Source organism: Lepisma saccharinum, chromosome 18 (assembly GCF_977018435.1).
Source record: "Lepisma saccharinum chromosome 18, izLepSacc3.1, whole genome shotgun sequence".
In the NCBI taxonomy this organism is placed as follows: Eukaryota; Metazoa; Arthropoda; class Insecta; order Zygentoma; family Lepismatidae; genus Lepisma; species Lepisma saccharinum.
In genome coordinates, this window is record NC_139246.1 from 9,770,431 (window position 1) to 9,797,662 (window position 27,232).

The following is a 27,232-nucleotide window of genomic DNA, read 5'->3' on the forward strand; positions in this document are numbered from 1 at the left end:
TGAATATGACAAAAGATCAATTAAAATATGCTACATCACGCAAAAATGGCCAAATATGCCAAAATATGCCCTTAAAAAGCACCTTAACTTAATTAGTTTCTTCACAATATGAATTTCTATATATTTAGGGTCACCCTTACCAAAAAAAATATTCTAAGTCATGAAAATCCTAGCCCTATAATAATAATAATAAATAACATAAATTAAGTTCAGTTAATTAGAATTGTAGAATAATATACAAAAGAAAAAATGGATTAGCTCAAAGAATTGAGTGCAAAATGCAGGAACCAGGTCAAAATTAAATAATTAATACCAATTAATCCAAAGATTAAATGATTCCGAAAGTTTTCAAAATTCCACAATTGAGATTTTTATGAACAATAATGACTAAAATAGACTAAATTGAACTTTTCCTTGGACGAAATGTCTAAAAGTTATTAAGAAAAAAGCATAACCACGTACTTCAACATATTAATACTGTGCATTGTAAAAAATGCAATAACGTTAAAGAAAAACAGCCCACTGGATATTCACTAGTCTGGTGTATCTTGTGGGGAGTTTCCCCCCAGATTAAATGTGTAATAATAGTTTAGCAAAAAAATATTTATAGTTACCACATTCAAATAAATACACTATTATAGTTATTAATTTTTAACGATGATAATCAGGAGTTGAAAAATACAGGGCCATGGAGCCTGAAAATTTCCAATGGGGACCTAAATTTTTAAATTCAATTCTATTTTCTCTCTCACACACACACACACACACACATGGGCGTCTGGATGGGGGGCAAGGGAGGCCATGTCCCCCCACCCTGGAAAATGAAAGTCAACCAAAAATTATGTATTTCACACATATAATTTCATTTATAGCCACAGTAATATGTGTTAATTATTGCATGAACACCATAAATTCAAATTTCAGCAATGATTTTTTAGGGAATAACACTATTTTTGGAGAAAATGTGCCTTGTTTGGCCCCCCTGGAAAAAATCCTGCGGACGTCCATGCACACACACACATATTTATTTATTTCGAGTTTGCTTACAAAAATTTCCATTACATTTTCTTTTAAAATAAGAAGTACATTATGTGTTTCTTAATGTTAAGTGTGTTCTGCATCATGAGTATCATTAAATCAGAATAGTAAACTGCTATTATAATTTTTTTCACTGTTGTTACTCGAATTTTAAAATCTGCAGCGAACATGGTAGGGTCGATCATATATTAGAATGTATTGCATAATTCAGTGGTTCCCAAAGTGTGCCCAGGGGTGCCGTGGCTGACGTACAGGGGCACCACGAAATGTTCCAATGTTTTCACTGAAATGAAAACTTATCAAGTACATTTTTCATGTAAAATGTTTGAATTTGAAATATGTTATTTTTTTACGCAAGCAACCAAACCACACTGGCACCACGGAAAAATCTGGAAACGCTAAGGGTGAAACAAAAAAGTTTGGGAACCCCTGAAATAGTTCTTCAGGCTGTTACCAGTTGAGTTCTCTTTAAGAAGGCCACTCTGGTGCAAGAATTAATTCCTCTTAAATGCTTGGCAAGGTTCAAATACATAACAGATCCTCCCCAGGTGTGCCACTCGCCCCTGTAACGGTCACAAAGTTTCTCAGTCAGAGGGGGGGCCTCTCAAAGCAAAGTTAATGATTTCCTGCTCTGTCTCATACTGACAAAACTTACAGTTCTCCATAATCCAATCTTGTAATAATTAATAAATTAAATGAGTTGAGATCAAACTTCATAACTTATCTTAGTTGAATTCATGACTTTCTTAGTCACCATTTCGGGTGGGGGGTCAGGTACATAGCCAGGGAGAGGGCTCGGGGGGCTAAACCCCTTCCAAAATGCTACAAATATATGATTTAAATAGTGCATAGTGGTAATAAATTTTACTTCATTACCAGAATTAAACATCTTGTTCAATAATTTGTAACAAACTGAGAAATTCATCTTCAGGACTTCTACAACCACCTCTTTTTCACCTTTAAATGGCGACTGCTGATAAGGGAAGAGCACCCTCCGATATCAAAATCTGGCTACTGGCCTGGGGGGGGGGGGGTAAAATGCTGGCTCCGGAGAAAAATGGGCTGGTGCCTTAATTATTTTTAGTTTTGTTTACCCCTGATAATAATAATATTCAATTTGATATCAACAGACTGACCTCCCCTACACATTTTTGCTATTCCTTTCTTCGCTTCCGTAACACAAAATATGCTGAACACAGCTTCACTACCGTTGTGGTTATGCAGTTTTTCCAACCATCTTCACCGAAAAATACCTACTATCGTGTTCGTCACGTGTGCAAATTGTACATTATACATGGGTAGCTGACGGATAGCCCCACGAACCATTCACGGATAGCCCACGAACCATTTCCGATAAGGTTAGGTTAGGCAAGCATAGTTTAAAAAAAGGGGGTTGGAAACACTGACAGGGGTTAAGTCATCAAACATATGCAGCATCCAGTTCACGTAGCAAAAGCAATGGCACTTGTGCATTCGGTGAGATATTTCTCTTGAAAAATACATGATTTCCCAGTCAAATAGATTCCACGATGAAAGAAAATACCTGTATAAACGTTGGAAACCTTAGAGAAACTCATTTCCGTAAGTAGTTTCTTCTGTATAAATGAAGAAATGTGTCTCCGATATACAGAACTGTTACCAAAATATTATTTCCCTGTGGCATGTCATATATTTTTTAAATATTTGATTCACTGAGCCTTGAGTGACGGAAATGTCACATCATTGCAAATGCCACGAAAATAAGCATTAGAGTCATTTCATGCCAAATCAACACAGATACGTGCAATTTCCAACCTGACCATCTCCGATCGGAGTTGGTCAGGTTGTGGGCTGTGTTGATTTCATATGGAATGACTCATTAATGGCATCTAAACCTTCATGATTAAAAAACGTATTGTTATAACTTTTTTATTGTTAACACTACACAATTCTTTCGTTTAAACATTTCCCGCCAAACTTGAAGAAAAGACAGACTTAACTTATATAGAGTTTTAACTGTTGAAAACATAACTAGTATTTACTTTACGCTACAAACAACTGTATAAGAGTTTAAAGAGTTAGTAAGACACAAGGAAAAGCTGTTTTTAATACTTACAAACCGGATTATCTCTATCAAAGAAACTCCACAAAGAAGCAAGAAATGACACGTATCAAAGAGAAGAAAGTTTACTTAATTATAAAATGACAATTACATTACGTGTATTCGATTATTATTGTTATTATTGTGACCTATGAAGGTGAACTTTTGTAATTTTTGTACATATCAATTTATTATATCATTACTATCTCAGATTCCAGCCATATATTTTTGAAAGAATGAATAGCAACTTTACATTAAACAACAACTTTACCAATTTTCTAGATATATCTGAAATTCAATCCCACACCAGCTTCAAAAGTCTTCTTAAAGTATTTCATACCACAGAAAAAATTGCATCGCAACACACACATACAACTCCCGCCATTTTAAGAATTAAAACAAACAAATAACAGTCGTAATTCGCAAAAGCAATATTGCCATGCATACGGCTTGATCTTATATTACTGCATGAAATGAAATTCTGGTGAATATTCTCATAGATATGCTATGCATACATATAGCAATAAAATGTTTGCTCAAAGAGGTCTGGTTGTTATGGTAATCAATTCAACGTCCTAATCGAGATTATTTCAGTATTTTTTGTAAAGTAACTAGTGTTTAGTGCCGACAGTATGGCAATATGGCAATGCTGCTTTCTGTTAAGTAATCTGTGCTGTAAGCCGGTAATTTCCGTCACAACGCATTCACGGCATTCACGTGCATTTTGTCTTCGGGTACGCAATTGAATATCGCAACACAAATTCGCAGGCGCAACTAGAAAACAACAAATTACTCAAGGTCACGTTGGGATAGTTGAAACAAATATCACCAGTGTGAAAGTATAGTTTAACCTAGGAAGAATCTATACGTCGAAATGCCAACTTTCAGGTTAGAAACTAACGTACCCCGCTCGAAAGTTACACCAGAGTTTCTGAAAGAAACGTCAGCTATCGTTGCTAAAACCCTTGGAAAACCAGAAAGTGTAAGTAAGATATGTTCGTGTCTTTATTCAGTTAGGACCCTAATTTCTTACGTATGTAACCTTAACTCTTCAAGACTTGGGTGGGGTTTGATACATCCCCGTTTTATCTTTCTTTGCTGCTGATCAAGTTTGTATGGGTTTCTTTTGTCGATCACTGTGCCTTCACGTTATAATAATAGTAATAATAATTTATTTCCGTAAACCTGCAATACATGGGTATGGAAAACGTCAAGGATTACATGTGTGTATTATTGATAATTTTGTCTACAAATAGTTTAAAATACGAGGTATTCCATATGAAATCAACACAACCCACAACCTGACCATCTCAGATTTTCACCAAATTTGAGGAGTTGAAACTATGCATAGAACTTGGTAACTATCAAAATTTTGAGTCTCGTGCATCCTGTAATTGTTAAATTATTCAAGGTCAAAGCATAAATTGCCCTTTTGAGCTCGGTTAGCCATACTAAATGTGCTGTAACTCCACCCCTATTTCGCGTAGGAAGCTCAAATAAAGCTTATTGTACAGGGAATTGAACAAGCTTTCCAGTGATATATAACAAGCCTACCTTTTGATAAAATTATAATTGTCACGTGACCTTGACATTTGACCTTAAATATCTCAAAACATGTCATCACCAAAAATCGTGAAAAAAGTATATTTCGTCCCTCATGCCATACTCTAAAACATATCAAAAACTCATTCTGGGACTACAATGGCATCAGAAACAAAATAATATGTGTGACTATGTGACTGATAAAAGCTTCATTACATGAACTATGACGAGTCAAATGCCCCTTAACACCCCCTACAAAATGCAAAGGAGTTTTCCTGGGTATAATTGGTCATGAAAGAAATAGGTTAGGCACAGGGAGATCCCTAGCTGTGTGTGTCAAGCGTAGGTCCTGCATATTGTTGACCGCCATATTGAATTCAACGCAAAAAATTTAAAGGAAAGGGGGTGATGTGATATATCAAATGAGGCTAGAATTTCAAGGGAAAGGAAGCGGCGAAGGTTTTTCCAACGTATCTTTAGCCAGCAATAAGTTATACGCCTATATTTCACTTACGATATATATACACATTATCATATTGTCAATATTTCTGTGAGCACACTCGTTGACGTTTCTCACACTCACATAGAACATTTGGCAATGTAGAAGGTGCAATATCATTGCAAACAGCAACTATGCCTTCTCTCAGATGGTTAATATCACAGACTTTTAGTGCATGCACCATTCTCTTCAAATGTTTCTGAAGGTAAAAGTCCTCCTAAGTTGTTAGATCTGGTTAATGTGCAGGCCTTTTAATAGATCTCTGTCTGCCCATCAATCTACCTAGAAATTTACCATGAAGAAATTGCCATAATGTCCATATAGTGTGGTCACAATCTGCCCTGTTTCGAAACAAACTCTGGAAAAGTGCCATATCCCGTAAGCAAGGATGAAAAATCTGTTCACTTAACAAATCCAAGAAGCACTCACCATTTACGGTTCCGTTGTTGAATATGGACCAACCATTCCTGTTCTCCATACACTATACCACATCATTAGCTTACCAGCAACAACCATTCGGCTGGAATCTGTCTACTGTAGATTAGCAAATCACAGGTATTGCATATTATTTTTATTAACTTCACCGTGAACATAAAAATTAGCCTCATCACTGAATAATTTTTAATTCCAAAGGAAGTGTCACTTAATTGTTTGAGATACTTTTCCCAATATTCTTCACTATTCAACTATTTGGTGAATGTCGCTGATTAAAATCATATGCAATGGTGCGTATACTTCTTTCTCTCCCGAGATGTCAGCATGATCTCGATGAGTTCCTAACACGTTAGGAGCTTTGTTTTTAACACCTCGAAAAGGAGGAAATGGTTATTCAGGCATGCAGTAATAACTTTTTGCTGGCTAAACATATGTTGGAAAAACCTTCGCCGCTTCATTTCCCTTGAAATTCTAGCCTGATGTGATATATCACATCACCCCATTTCCTTTAAAATTTTTTGCGTTGAATTCAATATGGCAGTCAACAATATGCCGGACCTACGCTTAACACACACAGCTAGGGATCTCCCTGTGCCTAACCTATTCTTTCATGACCAATTATACCCAGGATAACTCCTTTGCATTTTGTAGGGGGTGTTAAGGGGCATTTGACTCATAGTTCATGTAATGAAGCTTTTATCAATCACAAATATTATTTTGTATCTTCTGATGCCATTGCAGTCCCAGAATGATTTTTTGATATGTTTTAGAGTATGGCATGAGGGACGAAATATATTTTTTAACGATTTTTGGTGATGACATGTTTTGAGATATGCAAGGTCAAATGTCAAGGTCACGTGACAAAATTATAATTTATCAAAAGGTAGGCTTGTTATAAATCACTGGAAAGCTTGTTCAATTCCCTGTACAATAAGCTTTATTTGAGCTTCCTACGCGAAATAGGGGCAGAGTTACAGCACATTTAGTATAGCTAACCGAGCTCAAAAGGGCAATTTATGCTTTGACCTTGAATAATTTAACAATTACAGGATGCACGAGACTCAAAATTTTGATAGTTACTAAGTTCTATGCATAGTTTCAACTTCCCAAATTTCATGAAAATCAGAGATGGTCAGATTGGAAATTGCACATATCTGTGTTGATTTGGCATGGAATGATACATACATACATGATTGTTAAGAATATAATATATCCTTAAAAAGTTACATAAAAATTATCATACACAAAAGGAGATATTACTGAAAGAATTTCATACATAACAGCATATATGGGCCCAAGTTCCTTTTGTTTTATTGCGATTTCATCATGCTAAGAATGCAAGTTTTAGATGGTTCGATTTCGATGTACGTCTGTTAACACATACTGCGGAGTTTTAGTGATTACTTAAGGTTTTGTTCAATATATGCTTTCATGGTTAGGTTTCGGTAAAAATTTACTATCCTTCGGACACCTATAAATTCTTAGTTTCGTCAATTTTTGACATTCGTACTTACCTATCTGCTTCGCGGAACATTCCGTGAATGGTTTTTGGGGCTATCCATCCCGAAATCGGTGGGAAATTTAAAGTAAAAAATTATTTTCATTTGAAATTTTTGAGTCCAAATTTCCCACGGATTCCGGGCTCCGCCCCTGGGGTAATTGACCTACTGCCCCCAACCGCTAACGCGGCCCCGCCTCCCCTCTGGCTCCCTGGCTTTTTCTAGACTCCCTGTTGAAGGCATGTTAGAAATTGGCCGGAGTCATCTGCCCCCAAATGAGCCCCAAACTTTTAAATTTGAAGAAATCCGTTTCCAGGATACGAAAAACTTACCTGAATTTCACACAAAACACTTTCCCGATGTTAGACAATACTACAGGAACTTATTACGGTAAGTAGTTTCTTCTGTATAAATGAAGAAATCTGTCCGAAGGATAGTAAACTAGTACCTAGGTTTCCTTAGCAATAAAATAAAGTCCCTAAATGCATTGTAGTAAGGTTCCGATTTACTTCTACATTCATTCCCACGCTTCTACGATATTTACTGGAGCTTGTCGACTGAGAATATCTTGTCCATGAGAAGTGTGTAAGGTGATGTTCGCTTGTTTTTTTCAATGTAAGTAACTTTTTTCGAGTCCAAACAGTGCTCATTATGTTAAGGAAGGTTGAAATTTCGTGTGACAATGATTTCCAAAATTCTACGATAATTAGCCTTTGTGCTAGGAGAAATCATAAAACAATCGGAACCGTTACCCAAGTTGTTCACACTGTAATATCCGATCATACTGCTCAACTTGTACATTTAAATGGCAAAAAAAACATGGCAACACTTTCAATGGGGTATAGACAAAAAAACATGGAAAATATAGAATATTGGTAACAGTTCCGATATTAGGGTGTGAACAACTTGGACAGTTACACAGTTTCTGGGAATATTGGTTATAACATGCTCAATTAAAGACTCGGTAGTTTCGGTAATTCTTGTGGGTTCGTTTACTAACTGGTCAAATTTGTTTGATTTTAATATATCTAGGTATATTTGACTGTTACATGCCCATTTCAGAAGATCAGTATTCATATCACCTAGTATAATTAGTTCATTCGGGGATTTGGTTAAATTATCTAGCATAATTTCAAATTTATTTAAAAATAATTTTGGTTTACTGCTTGGGGACCTGTAGACAACTATTATGTTCACAGTATTGCTTACTAATTTTAACTGCAGACCGCTAACCTCTAGAACATTTTCTATGCAATATATATCCATATTTAATACCCTTTTGTTTTTTTGTATGCCATTTTTTTACAAAGATGCCAGTACCTCCACTTTTGTGGTTAGGCCTTGTATACAAGGAAATTAACAAATATCCAGTAATATTGAATAGGGCATAGTTGTCAGAATTGAGTCCATGTTCAGTTACTACAAAAATATCTGGTTCACATTCATTTAATAAAAATCTCAATTTGGACTATTTTATTTGTGATTGTTTGCACATTATTGTGCATGATAGTTACCATATCATTCTTTCTGTTAAAATGTAGTGAAGTAGGGTTTTTAATACCAGGTTACGTTAAGTTGAGTTACGACGAAGGGATTCTGGCTGTAATCACCAGCTAGTTGTCTATTAGGATTAGGTATGAATTTACAATATCGGAAGTTTCTCCAATTGCTTTCAAATTCGACATACTCACTAATTTTGGCCTCGTAATCACGAATCTGCAGTTAAAAATTGGCAGTCACGTCTAGAAATGGCAAAATAACATTGTCAATTACCAATATGATTCTCCATACACTAACATGGAAACAATATGAAGACGTCTTCCTTTCTGCACAATGGTCTTGCTACCAACGTTGCTTAAGTGTTGTGCAATAAGTGAGAGCATTGATTTGCTTGTGAGAAAATGGCATCTTGCGTAAAGGTTGAAAACATTTACGGTAAGGTTAGGTTAGGCAAGCATAGTTAAAATTAAGGGCCATCATAAACATAGTTTTGAAATGCCAATCTACAAGAAAATAGTTATTTTCTTCATAAATCAAGGGTGTTTACTACGTTCACGGACCCACTTTTTTCGACTTATTTTGCAATTTCTAGACGTGACCGCCAAATTTTAACTGCAGATTCGTGATTACGAGGCCAAAATTAGTGAGTATGCCGAATTTGAAAGCAATTGAAGATACTTCCGGTATTGTAAATTCGCTCCTAGGATTAATCCATTTTGCATTAAACTCTGCTTGGGGTGTAGAAATATTTTAGTGGTAAGTTATACAGCAAAATTATAATACCGTGCGTCCATTTCGATCTGCAGCCGAGAGATCGGGAGAAGCGTGGCGGGCGGCGCTGACGGAGAAGCCGACATTTGCGGCCTGTAATGCCCGCTTATTTTTATAGACATATGCAGACATTTATATAAATATTGCAAAACGATCACTAACCTGTGTTATAACACGCAAAAGTTCTTCTGTAATTCATCCAAGTTCTGCTCTTATATACACAAATAAATACGCTATAGAAACGATGTTAAGAGCCACAGATAAAAAAGCATTTTAATCATGGTTTTGATCAGTAACGTCCTGCTTAAGTTTATATCCTTGAAAGAGTTTTGTGGCGATGGGAATCGTTCGGAGGTTTCGAATGTGCAACACTGTATCAGGATTACACTGCAGACGAAACCGATAAAAGTGAATGGTTTTCGTGAGCTTCCTCGCAATCCGAAATCTCCGAGCTCGAGTTTTTTGTTCCTTCGCGACTAGATGAAGACAGAGTTGTAAATATAGTGGCGAGCAATGTAAACCAAGAGCGTGTTAATTTCGTACTGTGCGCAAGAGTGTTATTCTTGGTTACTTGCAGTTACTTGTTTGTGTTATTGTAGTGTGTATGTGCGACGTGTCAGTGAGACGTTTGGAATGCCAGCCGCAAGATTCACGTTAGAACAAATATTTTTTATGTATGACACGTACCTACGTGAAAACAAACTCGTGTCGAGACGTGTGTAGGTAATTTGTACAGAAATTCCCATGCGTTTCAACTCCACACAGAGATACGGTTAGATATCTTGTCCTTAAATTACGAGAAACTGTATCGTTAAATTTTAAAACACCTAAGCAAAAACGACGGATTCTAACCGAAGCAAAACTCGATGATATTGGTGCAGCGTTAGAACGTTCTCCAAACAAACCTCTACGCCGTGTTTCACAAGAGGTGGGCGTGTCAAAATCATCGGCACATACAGTCACTAAGCTACTAAAATTAAAACCATACTCTTATAACACAGGTTAGTGCTCGTTTTGCAATATTTATATAAATGTCTGCATATGTCCATAAAAATAAGCAGGCATTTCAGGTAAGCGGGCATTTCAGGCCGCAAATGTCGGCATCTCCGTCAGTGCCGCCCGCCACGCTTCTCCCGATCTCTCGGCTGCAAATCGAAATGGACGCACGGTAGTTTGTAATTTGTAAGTGTCTCTTTTGTATTACCTTTGTGCTTCATATCCTGTATGTTCAAGATTAGTGCCGAATAAAACTTGTTTTTCAATTGATGTATGAAACTGAACAAGAATGAATCCAACCGATACAAAAAGTAGAAGACGATCAAGATTAAGTTGGCTGTTGCCATGATGCACCAAGATGAAGAAATTGATACCAGCAGAGGTTAATTAAAAAAAAAAAATCATTATGCAACTTCACAAAAAGGAGGAGTGGGTGTTGTAGACTTTCTAACTTCTCTACATATGATGTCTCCAGAAACAGTAGGTGCTGTCCACTGGCAGTGCCTTTTTTTTTTACCCCAAATGACAATGAGTCATTGCAGAATTAACTCTCAGATAATTTATGAAACTTATTCCAAAGACAACATGATAATGCAAACATTCCTGCAATATCTTGGCCCAGAGCTTGTAAAGCCATTCATGGAGGATAGAGCAAAGATCAGACACCTACTGTGGGGCCTGAAAGTAAAAATTAAAAATTTCTGCAGGGAGCCATCGAATAGGTCTCAACCTCTACCAAAACGAGCTAAACAAGGAAGATGTAGTATGTGCCCACACTCTAGGGACAGAAAGTCCAAAATTGAGTGGAAAATGTTCTAGAGGATTATATACATGGAGCACCTCATGCCATTTTGTAGAAACTGTGCAGGTGAAAGTGAGTGATTAACGATGCCACTATCTAATCAAAGTGACTATGTACAATTCTTGGTAAATATGCGATAACGCCCGGACACCTTTCACTCATTTATTTCCTTAATTTTACCACTGGTACTTACCTATTTTGCCTTGCGGAACATTCTTTAAGGTGAAGTTATGCCTTTTTCCATAAAATACTGTCAACTTTTGATATTACGATTGATTATTTGTCTTACTTCAGGGTGGCGACAGACCTGGAAAACCTGGAAAACCGGGAAAAGTCAGGGAATTTGAGGTGTCAAAAAAAGTCAGGGAAATGTCAGGGAATTTCGTCTTCATTGACATTTTAAATATTTTTATTTATTTATTTAAAGATATCGTTATGGAACTCTGCACGGGAACAGGAAATCTCGTTCGTAAGTTTCGGCCTCAACTTTTAGGTCCCTTTTATGCGCAACACAACCACGGCGCCAGAAACCAGTGATGGCAGGAGGAGAGAGAGAGAGATAAATTTCTCTCGCCCTGGCTTCTCGGCGGGAATTATAAATTCGAACACTCTTTGGAGGAAAATTGTTATAACTCGGACACTATGGGAGCAATATACTTCGGATAACTTTTGTTTTTCAGCTAAAACATCAGCGCATGCAACCGTGTACAATTCAGAACGCCGAACCGAGGAAGGGGGTTTGGGGGGCGCGACACCCGAATTTCAATGGAAATAAACATAATAATTTGGAATTTGCCCCTTTTTCTCCCACTATTTTGAAGAGAGGCCGCAAACTTTAGTATTCTTTTCAAACAGTGGAAATTTCTCAAGAGAATGAAACATGTTTCATGTTCTTGGGTGCCATACAAGTTGAATAATAAGCCAAAATGTGATTTTTTTTACGAGAAATAGGTAATTTACATTTTTGGAGGAAAATTGTTATAACTCGGACACTATAGGAGCAATCTACTTGGGATAACTTTTGTTTTTCAGCTAAAACATCAGCGCATGCAACCGTGTACAATTCAGAACGACGGACCGAAGAAGGGGGGTGTGGGGGCATAACCCCCGAATTTCAATGGAAAAACATAAAAATCTGGAGTTTGCCCCCTCTTCTCTCTTCTTCCGCTATTTTGTTGAGAAGGTGCAAACCTTAGTATTCTCTTCAAAGAATGGACGTTTCCAAAGAGATTGAAACATGTTTCATGTTCCTGGGTGCCATACAAGTTGAATAATGAGCCAAAATGTGAAACTCTGTTCGGAAATGTGGCATGGATATGTTGCGGAGAGGGGGAGGTTGGTCATCAATATGAATTTCCCAGGCTTGCTCCAGACCTGTGTCAGAGTTTCCACCCAAACATAAGAGTATGAAGGTCCAAAAAGCACATTCATTTCGGAATCAGCACTATGATACCATATGGTATCATCGGGCGAGTAAAGGTTAAGCCTCTAAATATTACGTGGAAAATGCATTGAAATATCATTTTTTTTCTTGTCCGTGTGGGAGTAGTAAGGGGACTTGTAAACAGCCGGAGGGGATAAGAGCGGGTGGTGCCGTCGGATAGTTGTCGGACGTCGTATAGTAAGGCATTTTGTTGGGAAAACTGAAGGAACATGGTAACAAATAGGTTCCATTGATATATACGGTTTTTGTCGAATATCGCCACCCGACAAAGTACCTCACTACAACATGCGACAGAAATTGCATGAACAGCAACATCCAACAAAAATCGCATGCATAAACAAGAAGAGCTTTAGACTGCAAATATGCTGCTGGAATTTTGTTACTCTTCTGGCTCACTTCACCTTATTTAATGTAGCACTGCTTACGAAGGTTTTCTTTCATCATCCTGACGTATTACTGGTTTCGCACAAGTTAACATACGTTTACAATGACATTGCACTATTCTTAGATATCAAGAAGAATCCAACCAAATGGGATATATATTGAATACTATCACGAAAAACTGAAACATAAATCTGCATTGGTGAACGTTATAAAAATTTACTGCAACACTAGTATTGTAATGAAATTAACGCCACTCTCTGTCCTGTCTGTTTAAATTCATGAGAGATGGTCATTAATCTCTCACTGAGTAAGGTTAATGTCCAATATTATGAAATAAAATACTAATAATAAATACGTAAATATTTTAATATATTTACTCAAATCATTCGATCATAAAAGCAAATCACTTTCTTCAAGAATTGACTTTTCTCTGCCAGCCCTGCTAAATTTTCACTTTCCATCTACTGATCTATACGAGGGGTGGCCAGAAAGTAATTTCTAAGTAGTAGGGACATTGATTTTTCGCAAACGCGAAAATCATGAAAAATGGTAATTGCTGCGAAGTTATGTTTAGGATGTCTAGACACATTTTTCGCCCGTTCGAATATCGAAATAATGCGAATTTGGCATAAAATGCGAATTGTTGGCATTTTTAGCGATTTTTTTTTAAAAAATAAATGTCCTAAAACAACGAAAAATTCCATGTAATCCAACATTCTTGTATTTTCTAGGCCATGTTTGTGTACATAGAACATGCAAGTTTTCGAACATTTTACTCAAGAGTAAACTATAGTTATACGTACATGGAATAATTCCGACAGCCATATTAAATCATGTATTTCCCACGATTTTTTCGATCCCCTGCGGGGGAGAACCGGGATGTTTTCCACCTATTCAAACTGCTCTGGCGGCCACCCAGCATCATATGAAGCTGGTACCTTGAGGAAACTTTGAGGGATAAAGGTAGCTAGGAGCGTGGTGCTGATCACATTACCCCTACCTTCAGCCATGATCAAGAAAGTGTGGGGCCTTAACTCCACACCCCTACTATACACCTTCATGGAAAAGTGCAGGGGAGCACTTTACTTTTACTTCCTCAAAAATCTGTTCCAACATATCAAACTGTCACGAAAATACGTAGACCATGCGACCTACAATTTAAAATAATAGTTTAAAAGCACAATGGAGTATTACGTTTCGGTATATTTGGCAGATAAATGTTCTAAAACAAAAACGCTAATTTTGGGAAACGTAACACTAACAAGTCAAAAAAAGATAATGCCAATTTTTGGTGCCATAATATATCGGTATCTGTCACGTGAGATTGATTGATTTTAATTTTTTTGGTGTGTCGCCACTTATGGTCATTATGCACCCTTCAGTGTATACGGGGAAAATTCCATTATCTAAAATCCTTACCTTAAAATTAAAAAAACGTGGTATGGAAAATAACTTTCAAGATATCAAACTCTCACGAAGAGGCGTAAGCCATGTGACTTGCAATTTGAAACAGTAGTTTAAAAACACCATGAAGGAATAATTTCAGATATTTGCTAGAAAATGCGCTAAAATGAAAATGTGAATTTTGAGAAAAATAACACCGTATAGTAAAAAATAAAAAAATAAGAAACTACACCAATTTGAAAAAAAATAACAAAATATCAAGGTCCCTACCGATTAAGCATAAATAAAACAAGAATATCAGTTGTAATTTATTGCATAAATAACAGTGAGTCCCTAACCTAATTTTCGGCATAATCACCACCATTGTTCTGGCATTTGTCGTAGCATGGCACTAAATTTTGTATGCCCATGGTATTTGTGTCTGTCAGCAAAGACTGAAACTATCTCTACCGCAGTGTAGCTGTCAAATCCTTGCCCTGCCAGAAACCTCTTCAGTTAAGCAAAGAAAGTCTGTACATTCAAGGCCAGGGCTGTACAGGGAGTTGCCCAAGATCTCTCGCCCGAAGTGATGCAAAGTACCAGTGTGTACTCACCTGTATGGGGTTGTGCACATTCGACTGGCCTTCCGTGAATTGTCTGCACCATCGTCTGACCTTACTATCACTCACGACGTCCGGTTTGCACACCTGACACGATTGCTGGTGGCTCTGTGCCAAATTCTGAGCGTGCAATGTAGGCTACATCGCAGTCGGTGGGAGACTGTATGAGAGCTGCAATCTTTAACCTAGAACTGTCCTAAAACGGCTGCATTGCAACTGTACCAGATTACAGCTACATGCCACTTCTTCCTGCCTGCATGTGTGTGTGTGTAGCTCTCCGACCACTAGTGCTGCGTATAGGCACCTTTGGAGAAGCTTTTTTCAGGATACCCCTCGTATATGAACTTTCAGAAGCTTTTATTATTAGAGTGTTCCTGTTTTAATGTGTGGTTAGCTAAATCAGGTACCTATACAATGCAATTCTATAAATTCCTTGTGTTAAATTTCTAATACCTACATACCCTTTTCGTCAGCATTAATGGTATAACTGCATGTTGTCAGTTTCACAGTACTTCACTTGGATATACTGTACTGAAGCGGAAATCCCATTGATAATGTAAGGAAATATGACACTTTATTTTGTTCGATTCAATTGTTTCACTTATATGCAAGAGTTAAGTTGTTTGCTTTACAGAGAAGAGAGAAGTAGCTTTATGCATTGAAAAATGAGTCCGCAGTCCGATTTCATGGTTCTTGCATGCAGAGAGTTCCAAACCTCAGTGGAAATATCAACATATAATACCGAGAATGTATAAGGAGACTGATATATTACAAATTGTATTTCTTAATCATTCGCTCTTCACTCTTATCTCATTTAGTCGTAACTTTAAAAATAATCAAGTATTTTATTTTGAACTAAAATTAAACAAAATTCCGTAATTCTTCCCTAGCTTGTGAATTGTAATAATTTTCCAAATTCACTATTTTGCACTTTGAATTCAAATCATAGAGAATAGAGAAATTAAGTCAATTTCATAGAAGATAATATTGGTACTTAACAAAATCATACGTGGATCTGTGTGAGTTTATTATTTCTATTTGCAAAACATCGATTTAGTTTAGTTTGTAATTGTCAGGGAAAAATGTAACTTTTTTCCTGGAAAACCTGGAAAAGTCAGGGAATTTCATTTCTGCTTGTTTGTAGCCACTCTGTACTTGTTCCGCTTCTGTAATAGACAATATGGCGTGCACTCGTAATGGATCATCGCGCGTCGTGATGCGCCAGCTTGTGTTTTGTTGATTTTCAGTGCGCAAGCAGTGTTTCAAACCTTCATGACTGAAAATTACGTACTATTTCGATTTTCTTTTCATGTTTACCTCCACAAACCATGCACATTAGCCCCAAAAACCATCCACGGGTAGCCCCACAAACCATTGACGTTAGCCCCAAAATCCATCCATGGGTAGCGCCACAAACCATTGACGTTAGCCCCAAAAACCATCCATGGATAGCCCCACAAACCATTCACACAAGGTTAGGTTAGGCCTGTTAGGTTAGGTTCCATTAGCACTGATTTCACCCCTAAATTCATCGAAAAAAGAAAGTGCGGCGAACATAGTTAAAAATAGAAATTTTTGTAAAAAGAAGGCACGTTTGGAAACACTGCAGATATCGCGTGACTTTCAACGCTCTCGCCATCTGCACACACACAATGGAAACAACGACATAATGTAGCAGGCAATGCCAATTTCTTACGTAAAAAGTGATTAATTCTTGTTCGGCAGCATTAAACTACGAAGTTTTTACTTTCCATGAAAGAAAATACCTCAAAGAACGTCCAGAATGCTAAAGAAACTCATTTCAGTAAGTACTTTCTCCTGTAAATTTGAAGAAATCCATCCAGGCGATATCGCATATTTACCCAATTCTTAACTCAACATTTCATGTATCCCTGATATGTGTGCTTTAGAATTTTTGATAATTATTTTTTTTTGTTATGTACTGTTATTACTTGCCACATAAATAGAGAAAATGACTTGCTTCATTATAAACATTTTGAGTATGTTATGGAACATTATTTTTTTTTTACTCTGTAACATACAGCAACAGGTTTCTTCTCTTACAAATGTACCAAATTAAATGGAATGTGCACCCATGGGCATCGCCAGAAATTTTTGCAGGGGGGGGGGGGTCAGGCAAATGATAAAAGTTGAATAGTAGAAAAATAAAAAAGTATTATTACCACGGTTATAAATGTTATTATACAATAATAAATATTATAAACTTAAAAAAATAAATTTCATTCGAAATAATAATAATTATTATTATTATTGTGTAAATGGGGAGACTCGATCCACGAAACTAGTGAATACCAGCACAACTATTTTTTTATTATTTCTTTTGCATTTTATGCAGTAAGTATCTGAAAAGCATTTTGATATTAACTTTTGCACGTCTCGTTCAAGAAAAGGCTTGAAATGTTAGGGGCATTTTTTATTTCATAAAGTTCGTTGTGTGACCTCTTACCTACAACTGTAATTAATTTTGAAAACTGTGGAACGATTTGTTCTTTAGATGAAATGGTAGAATATAACCTTGTTCCTGTATTTTTCACTAAATGTTTTCGATCCAATACATTTTTACTTTGATTATTGCGTTCGAATACTAACTAAATGAACTTTATTTCTGTTCTTAACAATAAGAGTAACAAACTTTCGGCTTTCTTGTATCATTAAATGAACGATGTCAATTTCCAGGGGTGGTTCAACTCCTGACCCCCTCCTGATGCCCATGAGTGCACCTAAATAAATGTATACATGAAGAAATAGTTGTATGTTAATAATATTCATATACATAATGGGGTCCTTACCTGAGTCCTTATGTAATTTTATGAAACCAGAATCCTGAAGCGTTAAAACAGGCACGCCCCTCACTGTAGTAAACTTGATAAGAAAAGACGATTTATTTTTTGTTTGAAAAACAGGATGCTACAAGTTTCGGTTGTTTACTTCCGAAATCATCATGCTACACGTGCATTGTTACGTGGTTCGATTTCTCTTTGCCTTGTAACGACCGCCATGTTAGGCAGATTTCAGTTGTATATTGGCATTAATCTTATTCGTATACTTTCAAGTTAAGAACTTGGATTAAATTATTTATACTTAATTGTTTTTATAATTCACGTATATATTTAAGTTTTATCTTATGTTATAATGTTATTCACGTATTTTTGCAACATTTATTCAGAATTTTTAGGCTAATAATTATCCCAAATAATATATGCAAAGTTTTCATTGTGTTTCAAGCACAAGTTAAATACATTTCTTCTTAATATCGATTTTTGTTCAACAATGTACAAGAGTGAAGTAATTTGTCTTCGTTATAAACTAAATCTTTATTTAATCATTTTTATGTGTGAGGGCAAATATGATTTATTTGATAAAATCAGTTTAGTTATTTCTCTATCCGGTCGAGACGACCTACTATAACGGCTGGGGATACGTCGGGCTGACCCCCCGACTATTCTAATACTGGTTGAAGATCTCCACACTTAGAGGTGACGAGAGAAAGTGTGGGAGGGAGACCGGCAGTCGGTAGGTATGCCCAGGCCCTTCATGGGCTGTTGCGCAAAGGATTATTATTATTATTTCTATATAGTTTAACATTGTAATATTATAGCAAAGTATTTCTCCCTCGTTTTCAATAAAATATCGTTTTCCTATTGGCTGTTTATGTTAGGAGTGGAGGAACCACGCTTCCTGTTCTTGGCGATGTAAAAACTTCCACGTTGGCATTTTTAATTGTTGCCAACCTGAACTTTGGCTTACTATCGCTAATTAACATTGATGTGTTATATAAATTATCAGTTTTTCTTGTGTTATTTTATGTTATGAGTTTGTATTGTAAGTTAGAACAATCTGTTATGCTGCACCTTGCACTTGAGGTAGCAGTTGAGGTCTTGCTATTAACTATAAAGGCGGTGCACGGACTCTCGTGTTAACTAAATTGCTTATCACTGCCTGCGAGTGTGCATGACCCAACAAATTATAACTTTTAACTTGTGCGAATCAGTGTGTACGCACGCGATTCGTGATTAAAGATTTTGGACATTTTAATTATAAAGTATTTGAATTTTATTTACTGTCACATGTCGCAATTCTGTGGTTTCCTTCCTGGAGGAAGGGTGGATCGTCTTAATCCCGATTCCTGGGTGAGAACGGGTGCTCCCAACTGACCAGCTGGAGCAAGGAGTGGTGTGTTGCCAATTCGGATCTCCATACCCTGGAGTTACGAGTGGTGGCACGTTGCAGCCTGTTAACACAGAAGGATTACTTAACTACATGTTTCCAGGAATTATATTTTCCCTTTCCCTATATGATTCTATGATTCTCTGCGAGAAACCATTGGTTTTGTCGTCTTGGATATGGACTACTGCTGCCATGTACTTCACATGCATGCTGGACGAAGGGGTATTGCATCCATAAATAGTTTTGTTAAAGGGGTGTCAGGTGTAGAGCTCGTAGCATTAATAAGACATTATTGTATAACGTATACATGAACATACGTTATAATTAACAAAAAATATTTTTAAATTCTACTGCATGCCTTTTTAATGCAAATTAATAACCATGATTTCTCGTCACAGTATGTTGTCGTGAACATAATCCCTGATCAGCAGATGGTTTGGGGAGGAACTGCAGAACCTTGTGGAATAGCAAATTTGATGAGCATTGGTCAACTTGGTGTTAAAGAGAACAAGAAGCACGCTGTAACATTGTTTAACCACATTGAAAACAATCTGGGAATTCCACCAAGCAGGTAATACATATTTTTTTATGATTAGGAAATAATCTTATACATTCTTGCTTGATTGAAGTGAAACTTGATATTTCCATGGCAATTTTAATTTACTGAAGGGATAATGGATACCTGCTGAATGCTGTTTTCTCGTATCTCCAACTTTCGTCTGAAATGAGTTGATGGCATTATCGTGTTCCATACATTTTAATGCATCACGTTCCGAAGCTACACATGTGAATGTCAAGGTGGTGCATTTACAACAATTGGAAAATGTTTGCATGCAAATGGATAAATGACAAAACAGCATTCAGCCGGCTATATGTATGTGAACTAGTTTGGAGGGGATTAATTGTTTTGACTTTTAACCACTGTACTTTGTGTTTTATGTGTATATCAACGTTTCAGACACATACTGTGCTATGTAGCCATATGTAGGTGGTCCCCGAACACAGTATATTTTGGGAAATAAGTTGTGCTTTGAATATCACTAATTAATGATATGGGTACTGCTATTAAAACTTTGATTCATAATATTACTACAATTACTTGGCAATGTTAAGAAAGAAAATGAAAATATAGTTTTGATAAATCTATTTTGATCACCACAACCCAAATTGTTATTTTTTGTTACCATAGTAATGTCAATGTTGCCAAGTACATATTATAGGCGAAAAACTAGTTAAACTGTAAAAACATATCTGAATGATACATTTTAAATATACAAAGAAAAGATAATATAAAATTAAGAAGAAACAGTCACCTAGTCGGTGTGAACAATATTGCATAGCTATATTATTTAGCTGTAGCCAATTTTTCATTTTGTCTATTAGTCAATGCAGGGAGGAAGGTAAATTGAAATTGAGTGAAAACAATGCCTGGGTAAATTATTTTATGGTGGTCAGAGCTTCGCCATAGTAGAGTTATTTGTGGTTCATGTCAATTTAATAAACTTAAAATTAAATGTGTAATCGCCTCTGTGCCCTCCCTCGTGGCTGTGCGGTCTAAGTCGCTGTGCTTTGTACTCCAACTGTGGAACGGCATGGGTTCGAGTCCACCTGGGTTCAGTGTCTGGGTTTTCGGCCTGTGTGTAGGACCGGTGGCAACCCACCCTCGTAAGGATATTGGTTAGCTACGAGTGAGTAGCATAACCTGATCTGGGAGATCTACTGTAACGGCTGAGGGTTCAATGTGCTGACCCACGGCCAGCTTTATTCCAGGCTGGAATCCTGAAATTTGGCAATGCTGTCTCGCCAGCCTAAACATCAAGCTACATAGCATAGGCGCGAATAGCAAAATTGATGTTGACTCATAAAGAAACACTGGAATCTGTGTAAAATGTTTTTCTTTTTTCAAGTGTGGACAGAAGATTGACATTATGATGTAAGTGGAAAACATACATTAACAATAGAAATATAAATTTGCCGTTAAATAACTGGAAATAACCAGAAAATACAAGGCCAACTTTGCATTTCATTCGCAGTATGGAACTTTCCAATAATGTGTACTTTGACCTTATTTTATTTGCTACCAATTCGGAATGACATTCAAATCTAACAACTATAGTGGAACCACAGGCAGACCCGCGACTCCTGTGCACCGTACTCCCGTGAGGAGGGGAGGGGCAGAGTGGACCAGGCTTCCTTAATGTCATGAGCTGAATGGATTGAGGGGAAGGTACGGGAACGATTTTAGCCGAAGGTTATTTTATTTGTGGTCGCTCTATAAATATTTAAATGATGGAAGATCTAACACACTGGCCTTAAAGTTCTAAAAGTAAGACTTACAAAGTAGTTTTGGATGTGATAACATATAGGCCATGTATGTACAAGGCTACAATAATGCCGAGTGCTGGTGACTATGTACTCCCTGCGAGAAAGTGGATAATTTTGCATGGCTTAGAAATTAGAAGGTGTTACATTTCCGTTGTTTTTCTCATGTGGAGATATGTTACTGTGAAGGAATTAGTGATTTTGTGTTCTACTGTTTTTGTTAGGTTAGGTACTTTTATGTTCTTAGAGGTTTGGTTGAGTTTGTATTGTTTCCCGAATTCTTGTTTGAGTGTTGTAGTTTAACCCTTGTATTTAATACAAGTAAAAGCTCAGTGTGTGGTGCATCATGCACACAACTTTTTCAGCGTGGAATTTGCATAAACATGTTTTAAGCCTCTATGTTATGGTTATAACTCGTGGACGTCGCTAATTTATTTTGCACATGATAATTAAGAATATAAATGACATCAATATTGGATATTTATTATACTTGATGGTTCACCACATGTGAAACGTACGGAATGCTCCGTGAAATGCTGTATCAAAGCCTGAATGCTTTTGGGTGTACAATTCTCCCAGTGCATGTGCTACACTGTTCCTTTGCATGTTGACTGTCCAAAGCAGGATCGGATATGCCTTCTTAAGATGGTCGAGCAGGTCTCCTCAAGTTTGCATATTTTTGTCAAATTGTCAAGAAACAGTTAATTTTCATTCAACTCTTTTATGTCATATGCTATTTGTAATAGTCATGTATTCAAGGATAGCAGTATTCTCTGAACAGGAACAGAAGCTGCATTGTGTCTTTGCATGAGTTTGTGTACATAAATAATGTATGTTGATTCTTCTTTTTAGACACTGTGCGAGTTTTCGAAAAGAAAGTAAATATAATAAGAGCTGTGTTAATGCAAAAGTTCCTTATCCAATTAGCTTCAACAGAAAGATAATACCTGTAGTAGTGTTGCATGAACAGTTAGGCAATTTTTGTTGTATGAACCACAATGTGTTTGCTATAGAGCGAACACAAGGGAAAGAACCTTCAGCCAAAAGTCGGTGTGCGCCTTTCCCTTCATCCATTCAACTTGGGCCATAAGGAAGCATGATCCAGTCTGACCCTCCCCTCCTTGCGGGACTACGATGCACAGGAGTCACGGGTCTGCGCAAGCTCTTTTACCTGTGGTTCCACGGTAATAGTCAAGATATTTGACATCCACAAAGCACTCGTTCATTAAAAAAGTAACTGACTGCTTCCCAAGGTTTCCTTTGGTTTGTTCTTGATAAACGTTAGTTGAACCATATTTCCTACTATGGAGCATGATCTGTTCTTGGAATCCCACAAAACTATACGATGAAACCCAGATTTTAGAATTTCTGAGATTATATGGTCAAGGAGTAGTGCACTGTAGCCGTGCGGTCTAAGGTGTCAAGCTTTGGGCATGCAGGTTCAAGTCTCATGACGGAAGCTTAACATCTTTTCTACTGAGATTTCAGCCTGTGTATTGGACCAGTGGCCACCCACCATCGTGAGGAAATTGGGAAGTTACGAATGAATAACGTAACCAGCCATAGAAAACCTATGACGACGTATGGGTTTGTCGTGCTGACAACATGTCATTCTCTAACTGGTTGGATGATTTACAGTATACATTCAATCTTCATGGTTCCAATAGAGCAATGTTATAATTTTTTTCCGGATATTACATTTCTTTCCCCATTTAAAAAAGAAAAGAAGAATCACATTGGCTTCCTGGAAAGCCTAAGTTGAGGTTTCGGTTTCACATTTTTAATCAAGTTTCACCACATTTCTTCTTAAAGACACTTCCTTTTGAACGAAAAACCGAGCATGTGATCTGTTTATATTTCCCGATATTTTGGAATCCCAACAACATGAAAGTCATGTTCGAAGTTGAGATCAAGACAAACTTTTCCGAATATCTCAGGATGTTGCACACCATTAATTAACATTTATTGTCTGAGATTGTTTCAATTTCAACTTAGTAATTGTGTGTGGATGAACTTTAGTGTTATAGTAAAATATCAGAAATATAGTTATTCATAATAAAGAAATAGCTGAGTATGGCCATAACCTTTTCGTCAAAACATGCTGTCCTACCTGCAAGAAAAATAGAAGTGGAACAGAGACAGTAACCGATACACAAAGAATAAAACGTTGATGTTTTGTGAACTGCAACACCATTAGGAAAAGCCGGAGGTGTAATTTACTTGCCAGCGATTATTTTACACCTCTTACTTTTTCAGCTAGACATTGAAGTTTTATTCTCCGTGTGATTGTTGCCCTGTTTTGTTTTATATCTGTTTTAAAGTTAAATATAGAACATATGTTTTACTCTGCTGTATTATTGCATGTATATATATTATACTTGGCATATTTCTACCACTAGGTTAGTGTCAACAATGACTGTGGTATTTGATGATGAAATGGCAAATACAAAAATTCATGCCTTACCCAGAGTATGGACACCTATTCTCCTGTGTTGCAGCGTTGGCATTGTGCTTTTCCAACTTTTTATTATCTTGCTTGACGTACTACAGAAGAAATACTTGTGATATTGTTTCCAATTCAGTATTTAAATATAGTTAGGTAAAGTGTTTATTACCAGTTTCATTTGTTAACGTTTGTTTTGTAGAGCACATGTGTATCTTTGTACAAATGCTTGGCATAATGCAATGAGAAATGTGATTAAGTTTAATTGTTTCATTCTGAAAAATGGTTGACACCTTTTTTTTGTCTTACGGCTATTTCAGACTTTACATTAACTTCTTCGATGCTCCAGCTGCTGACGTAGGACATAATGGAACAACATTCCATGAGATATTTGGAGGAAAGTAAAAAAAGAGATGTGATTTTGGGATTCGTTTATTGTTAAAAAGCTATATTTTCATAGAATATATAAGCGCAACAATTTCATATAGTGTATTTGTGCATTTTTGTTTTCAAAAACATTCAACATGGGTTAATATTTTATAGTTTACAAATCAACAAACTAAAAAAATACTAATTAATACACTTCATATGTATAATTTGTGGAATTTATCGGACCTCATAGCTTTATAACGTTAACTGTTGTGTTTATTTCCCACTCCTCAAATTGCTGTGAAAGGTACTTCAATCCATTGAATACACTGGGAAATTAAACAACAATGCACAAGTTTATTGCATATATTTTTTTTAAGACTTTTCAGTTTAGAAAGATATGCCTTTTTTATGTTGTTATTGTAAACTCCAGTTGTCAAGGAGGTAAGAGTTATATACAATTAAATAAGTTAAAATAAGGAGAGTTCAAATGTTATCATCTGATATTGCAGTGTTGAACATTGAGCCAGTGAATCGTGCAAGTAATTATTTTTGAAAATTTGTAAGTTGTAAAGTGAAAATTTATGTTCTCTAGTGTTATGAATTAATCAATAGTGTAATGTGTACTGTAATACAGAGGATATGTCAGGCTTTCGACAGTCAATGGCTTTTGTATATTTCAACATATCCTCTAAGATCAACTCATTAGATTAATCCAGTTAATTCACCATATTTCTTTTTACTGTATGAAACGTCGCAGGAGTTACCTCGATACTCGCAAAACGTAAGTTAATAATATATATATATGATATACAGTATTGGCCAAATTATTGGACTCATTAGTTCAAAAGATGAAACACAGATAAACTCACTTTATCTAGAGAAATTTGACATATTTAATGTTTTGTGATACACATTGCATTGTTATACACACTGCAAGTACTGTCAATACTTCGTATGAACACCTTTGGCTCTTTTTGAGCCCATTTTAATCACTGCTTGTGTACAATTTCTTTATCACTCATTTCTAAATTTCAAACCACATGTTTTATGAAAGTACATGTTTCTCCATAGATACAAATAAAGAACACCCTTACAACAATCAGAATAAGTAGCAGCCTAAACAATGTACATATTGTTCCAGGCATTTTTGCAAATGTGCAAAGAATCGTGTTGCCACCCATTTTTGGGACACAGTAAAAGAAAGGATAGTGGGAAACAAAATTATATGGAAGCAGACAAACTGTTTAATCCCATAAAAAGTTATAACAATCGTCGAATTTATTTAGTTAGAACACTTTCAAAAGAAGGAAATGTGCTTCTTTTTAACAATGAGTCCAATAATTTGGCCAATATTGTATTCACATTGTTAAATTTTCAATACATATTTTTAATTTGTTCATATGCAGGGTGATTCATATAAAACTGGCATATTTCATTAGCAACATATTTGCAAAAGAATAAAGCTAGCATCAAGTTATTACATCTGAAATGTAGCATAGATATGGGAGTTTAATAACCTTTACATTATATGCTGAAAATTTGTAGCATGTACAACATCTTCACAATAATGGAGACAATATGGCTACAACAGCTACCAAATCCTGCACAGCTGCACTCTCTCTTGAGAATGTCTTTATCTCCCAGATTTCCCAAGTCATCTGAAACTAACATGGATCATTATGATGCATTCCTGTTGAAATAAAACTAAACAGAAATGCGTTAGTTTTATGTGAATCACCCTGTATAAATTATACTTTTGTCTTAAGTAAAGTCAGTTTTTATGATCAGTTCTGTTCATAACTATGTATGTTACTCTTGTATTACATTTATTAGGAATTGTTGAAAAAACACTAGCTGCAAAATAATGCCACTGAACAAATATTATCACTTGATTGAATGTGTTTAACTTGTTCTCACTAACGTGTTTGCTTATATGTAACAATCAGATGTAACTGTTTAGTTACAATGAAAATTTATGAAAACGATGAGATAAATGTTTTGTTTTTTTCATATGCAGCTTATTATTGATGAAATTGTTAAAGGTTTGCATACCTTATACAGAAATATTGTGAAGCTTATAGTAGTTTGATACATGAAATTTTATTTTTCAATAAAGAAAATATGTACTCTTATTTATATGATTGATTGATTGATTGAGTTGGTTTTATGTCCACTTTATGCACAGTAAGCCTAATGGGGTTCGGGCCTACAGTTTAAAATTGGATCCAAACCACTACGTACCTACACCGGGTATCGAACGTTAACAATTTTGAAACAAGTGTCAAGGGAAGGTGTATATTCATGACTGACTTAACAAAGGGAGACCCAGGACTGTAGCCTCCCTAAATGTAGTCCTGCCTACACACTCTTATGAAACAGATATGTCAGTGTATGCGCAAAACTATTTTCCTGATTGAAATTCTCCAGTGCATCTATTATTTAATTTATTTCATCGTAAAATTAATTGCCTAAAAAGTTATAAAAGTGGTGTTAACTAATATATCAAACATAAGCGTAAAATCAAAATTTGTTATTTACTTGTCAAAGCCAACGTTTCAGTGGCAACTGCCCCCTTCTCGGCTTTGAGATCCACAAAGCTTCATCATTTAGAAAGGATATATGTTTTTACGTGGACAGGTTGAATGCTTGAATAACAAATGACTAAAACAGGATTATTCCCACATTTTAAAATCCCTTAAAACTGTTAAAACCCGTGTTACTATCCGATCACAATTCACATGTTGACTGGAACTGGTATGTACTCAAATGCATGAGGTTGCAAGTGAGTCAATTTTCCTTCTTCCCCTAACTTCCCCTTCCATTACATCATTTCAAACGAGAAGTCGCGTATGATGCTTGCCTCCCGCTCAATGTCTGGGTTAACCTTGAATCTGATTTCCTTATAGTCATGTTT

The 27,232-nt window shown here is 36.2% G+C and overlaps 2 protein-coding genes across 4 annotated transcripts in view; one reads left to right on the forward strand and one right to left on the reverse strand.

Moving 5' to 3' along the window:
• The window catches only part of LOC146002376 (uncharacterized), a 33,080-nt gene extending 29,582 nt beyond the window's left edge, over positions 1-3,498 (reverse strand). The window contains exon 1 of one of the 2 annotated variants that reach the window (XM_083140105.1): positions 3,390-3,498. The gene's annotated coding sequence lies outside the window, so the exon portion shown is untranslated. The remainder of the gene's footprint in view (positions 1-3,389) is intronic. The other variant, XM_083140106.1, reaches the window with a different exon arrangement.
• Positions 3,499-3,833: 335 nt separating this feature from the next.
• Positions 3,834-26,450, forward strand: LOC146002377 (macrophage migration inhibitory factor homolog). Of its 2 annotated transcripts, none has more exons than XM_083140107.1 (3): positions 3,834-4,100; positions 19,580-19,752; positions 24,267-26,450. In XM_083140107.1, the coding sequence occupies exons 1-3, from the start codon at positions 3,993-3,995 to the stop codon at positions 24,349-24,351; spliced, it is 366 nt and encodes a 121-aa protein (XP_082996233.1). In that variant the 5' UTR covers positions 3,834-3,992; the 3' UTR covers positions 24,352-26,450. The 2 variants fall into 2 exon arrangements, with proteins under 2 accessions (XP_082996233.1, XP_082996235.1); XM_083140109.1 differs by lacking the exon at positions 3,834-4,100 and adding an exon at positions 4,214-4,341.
• Positions 26,451-27,232: the final 782 nt, after the last annotated feature.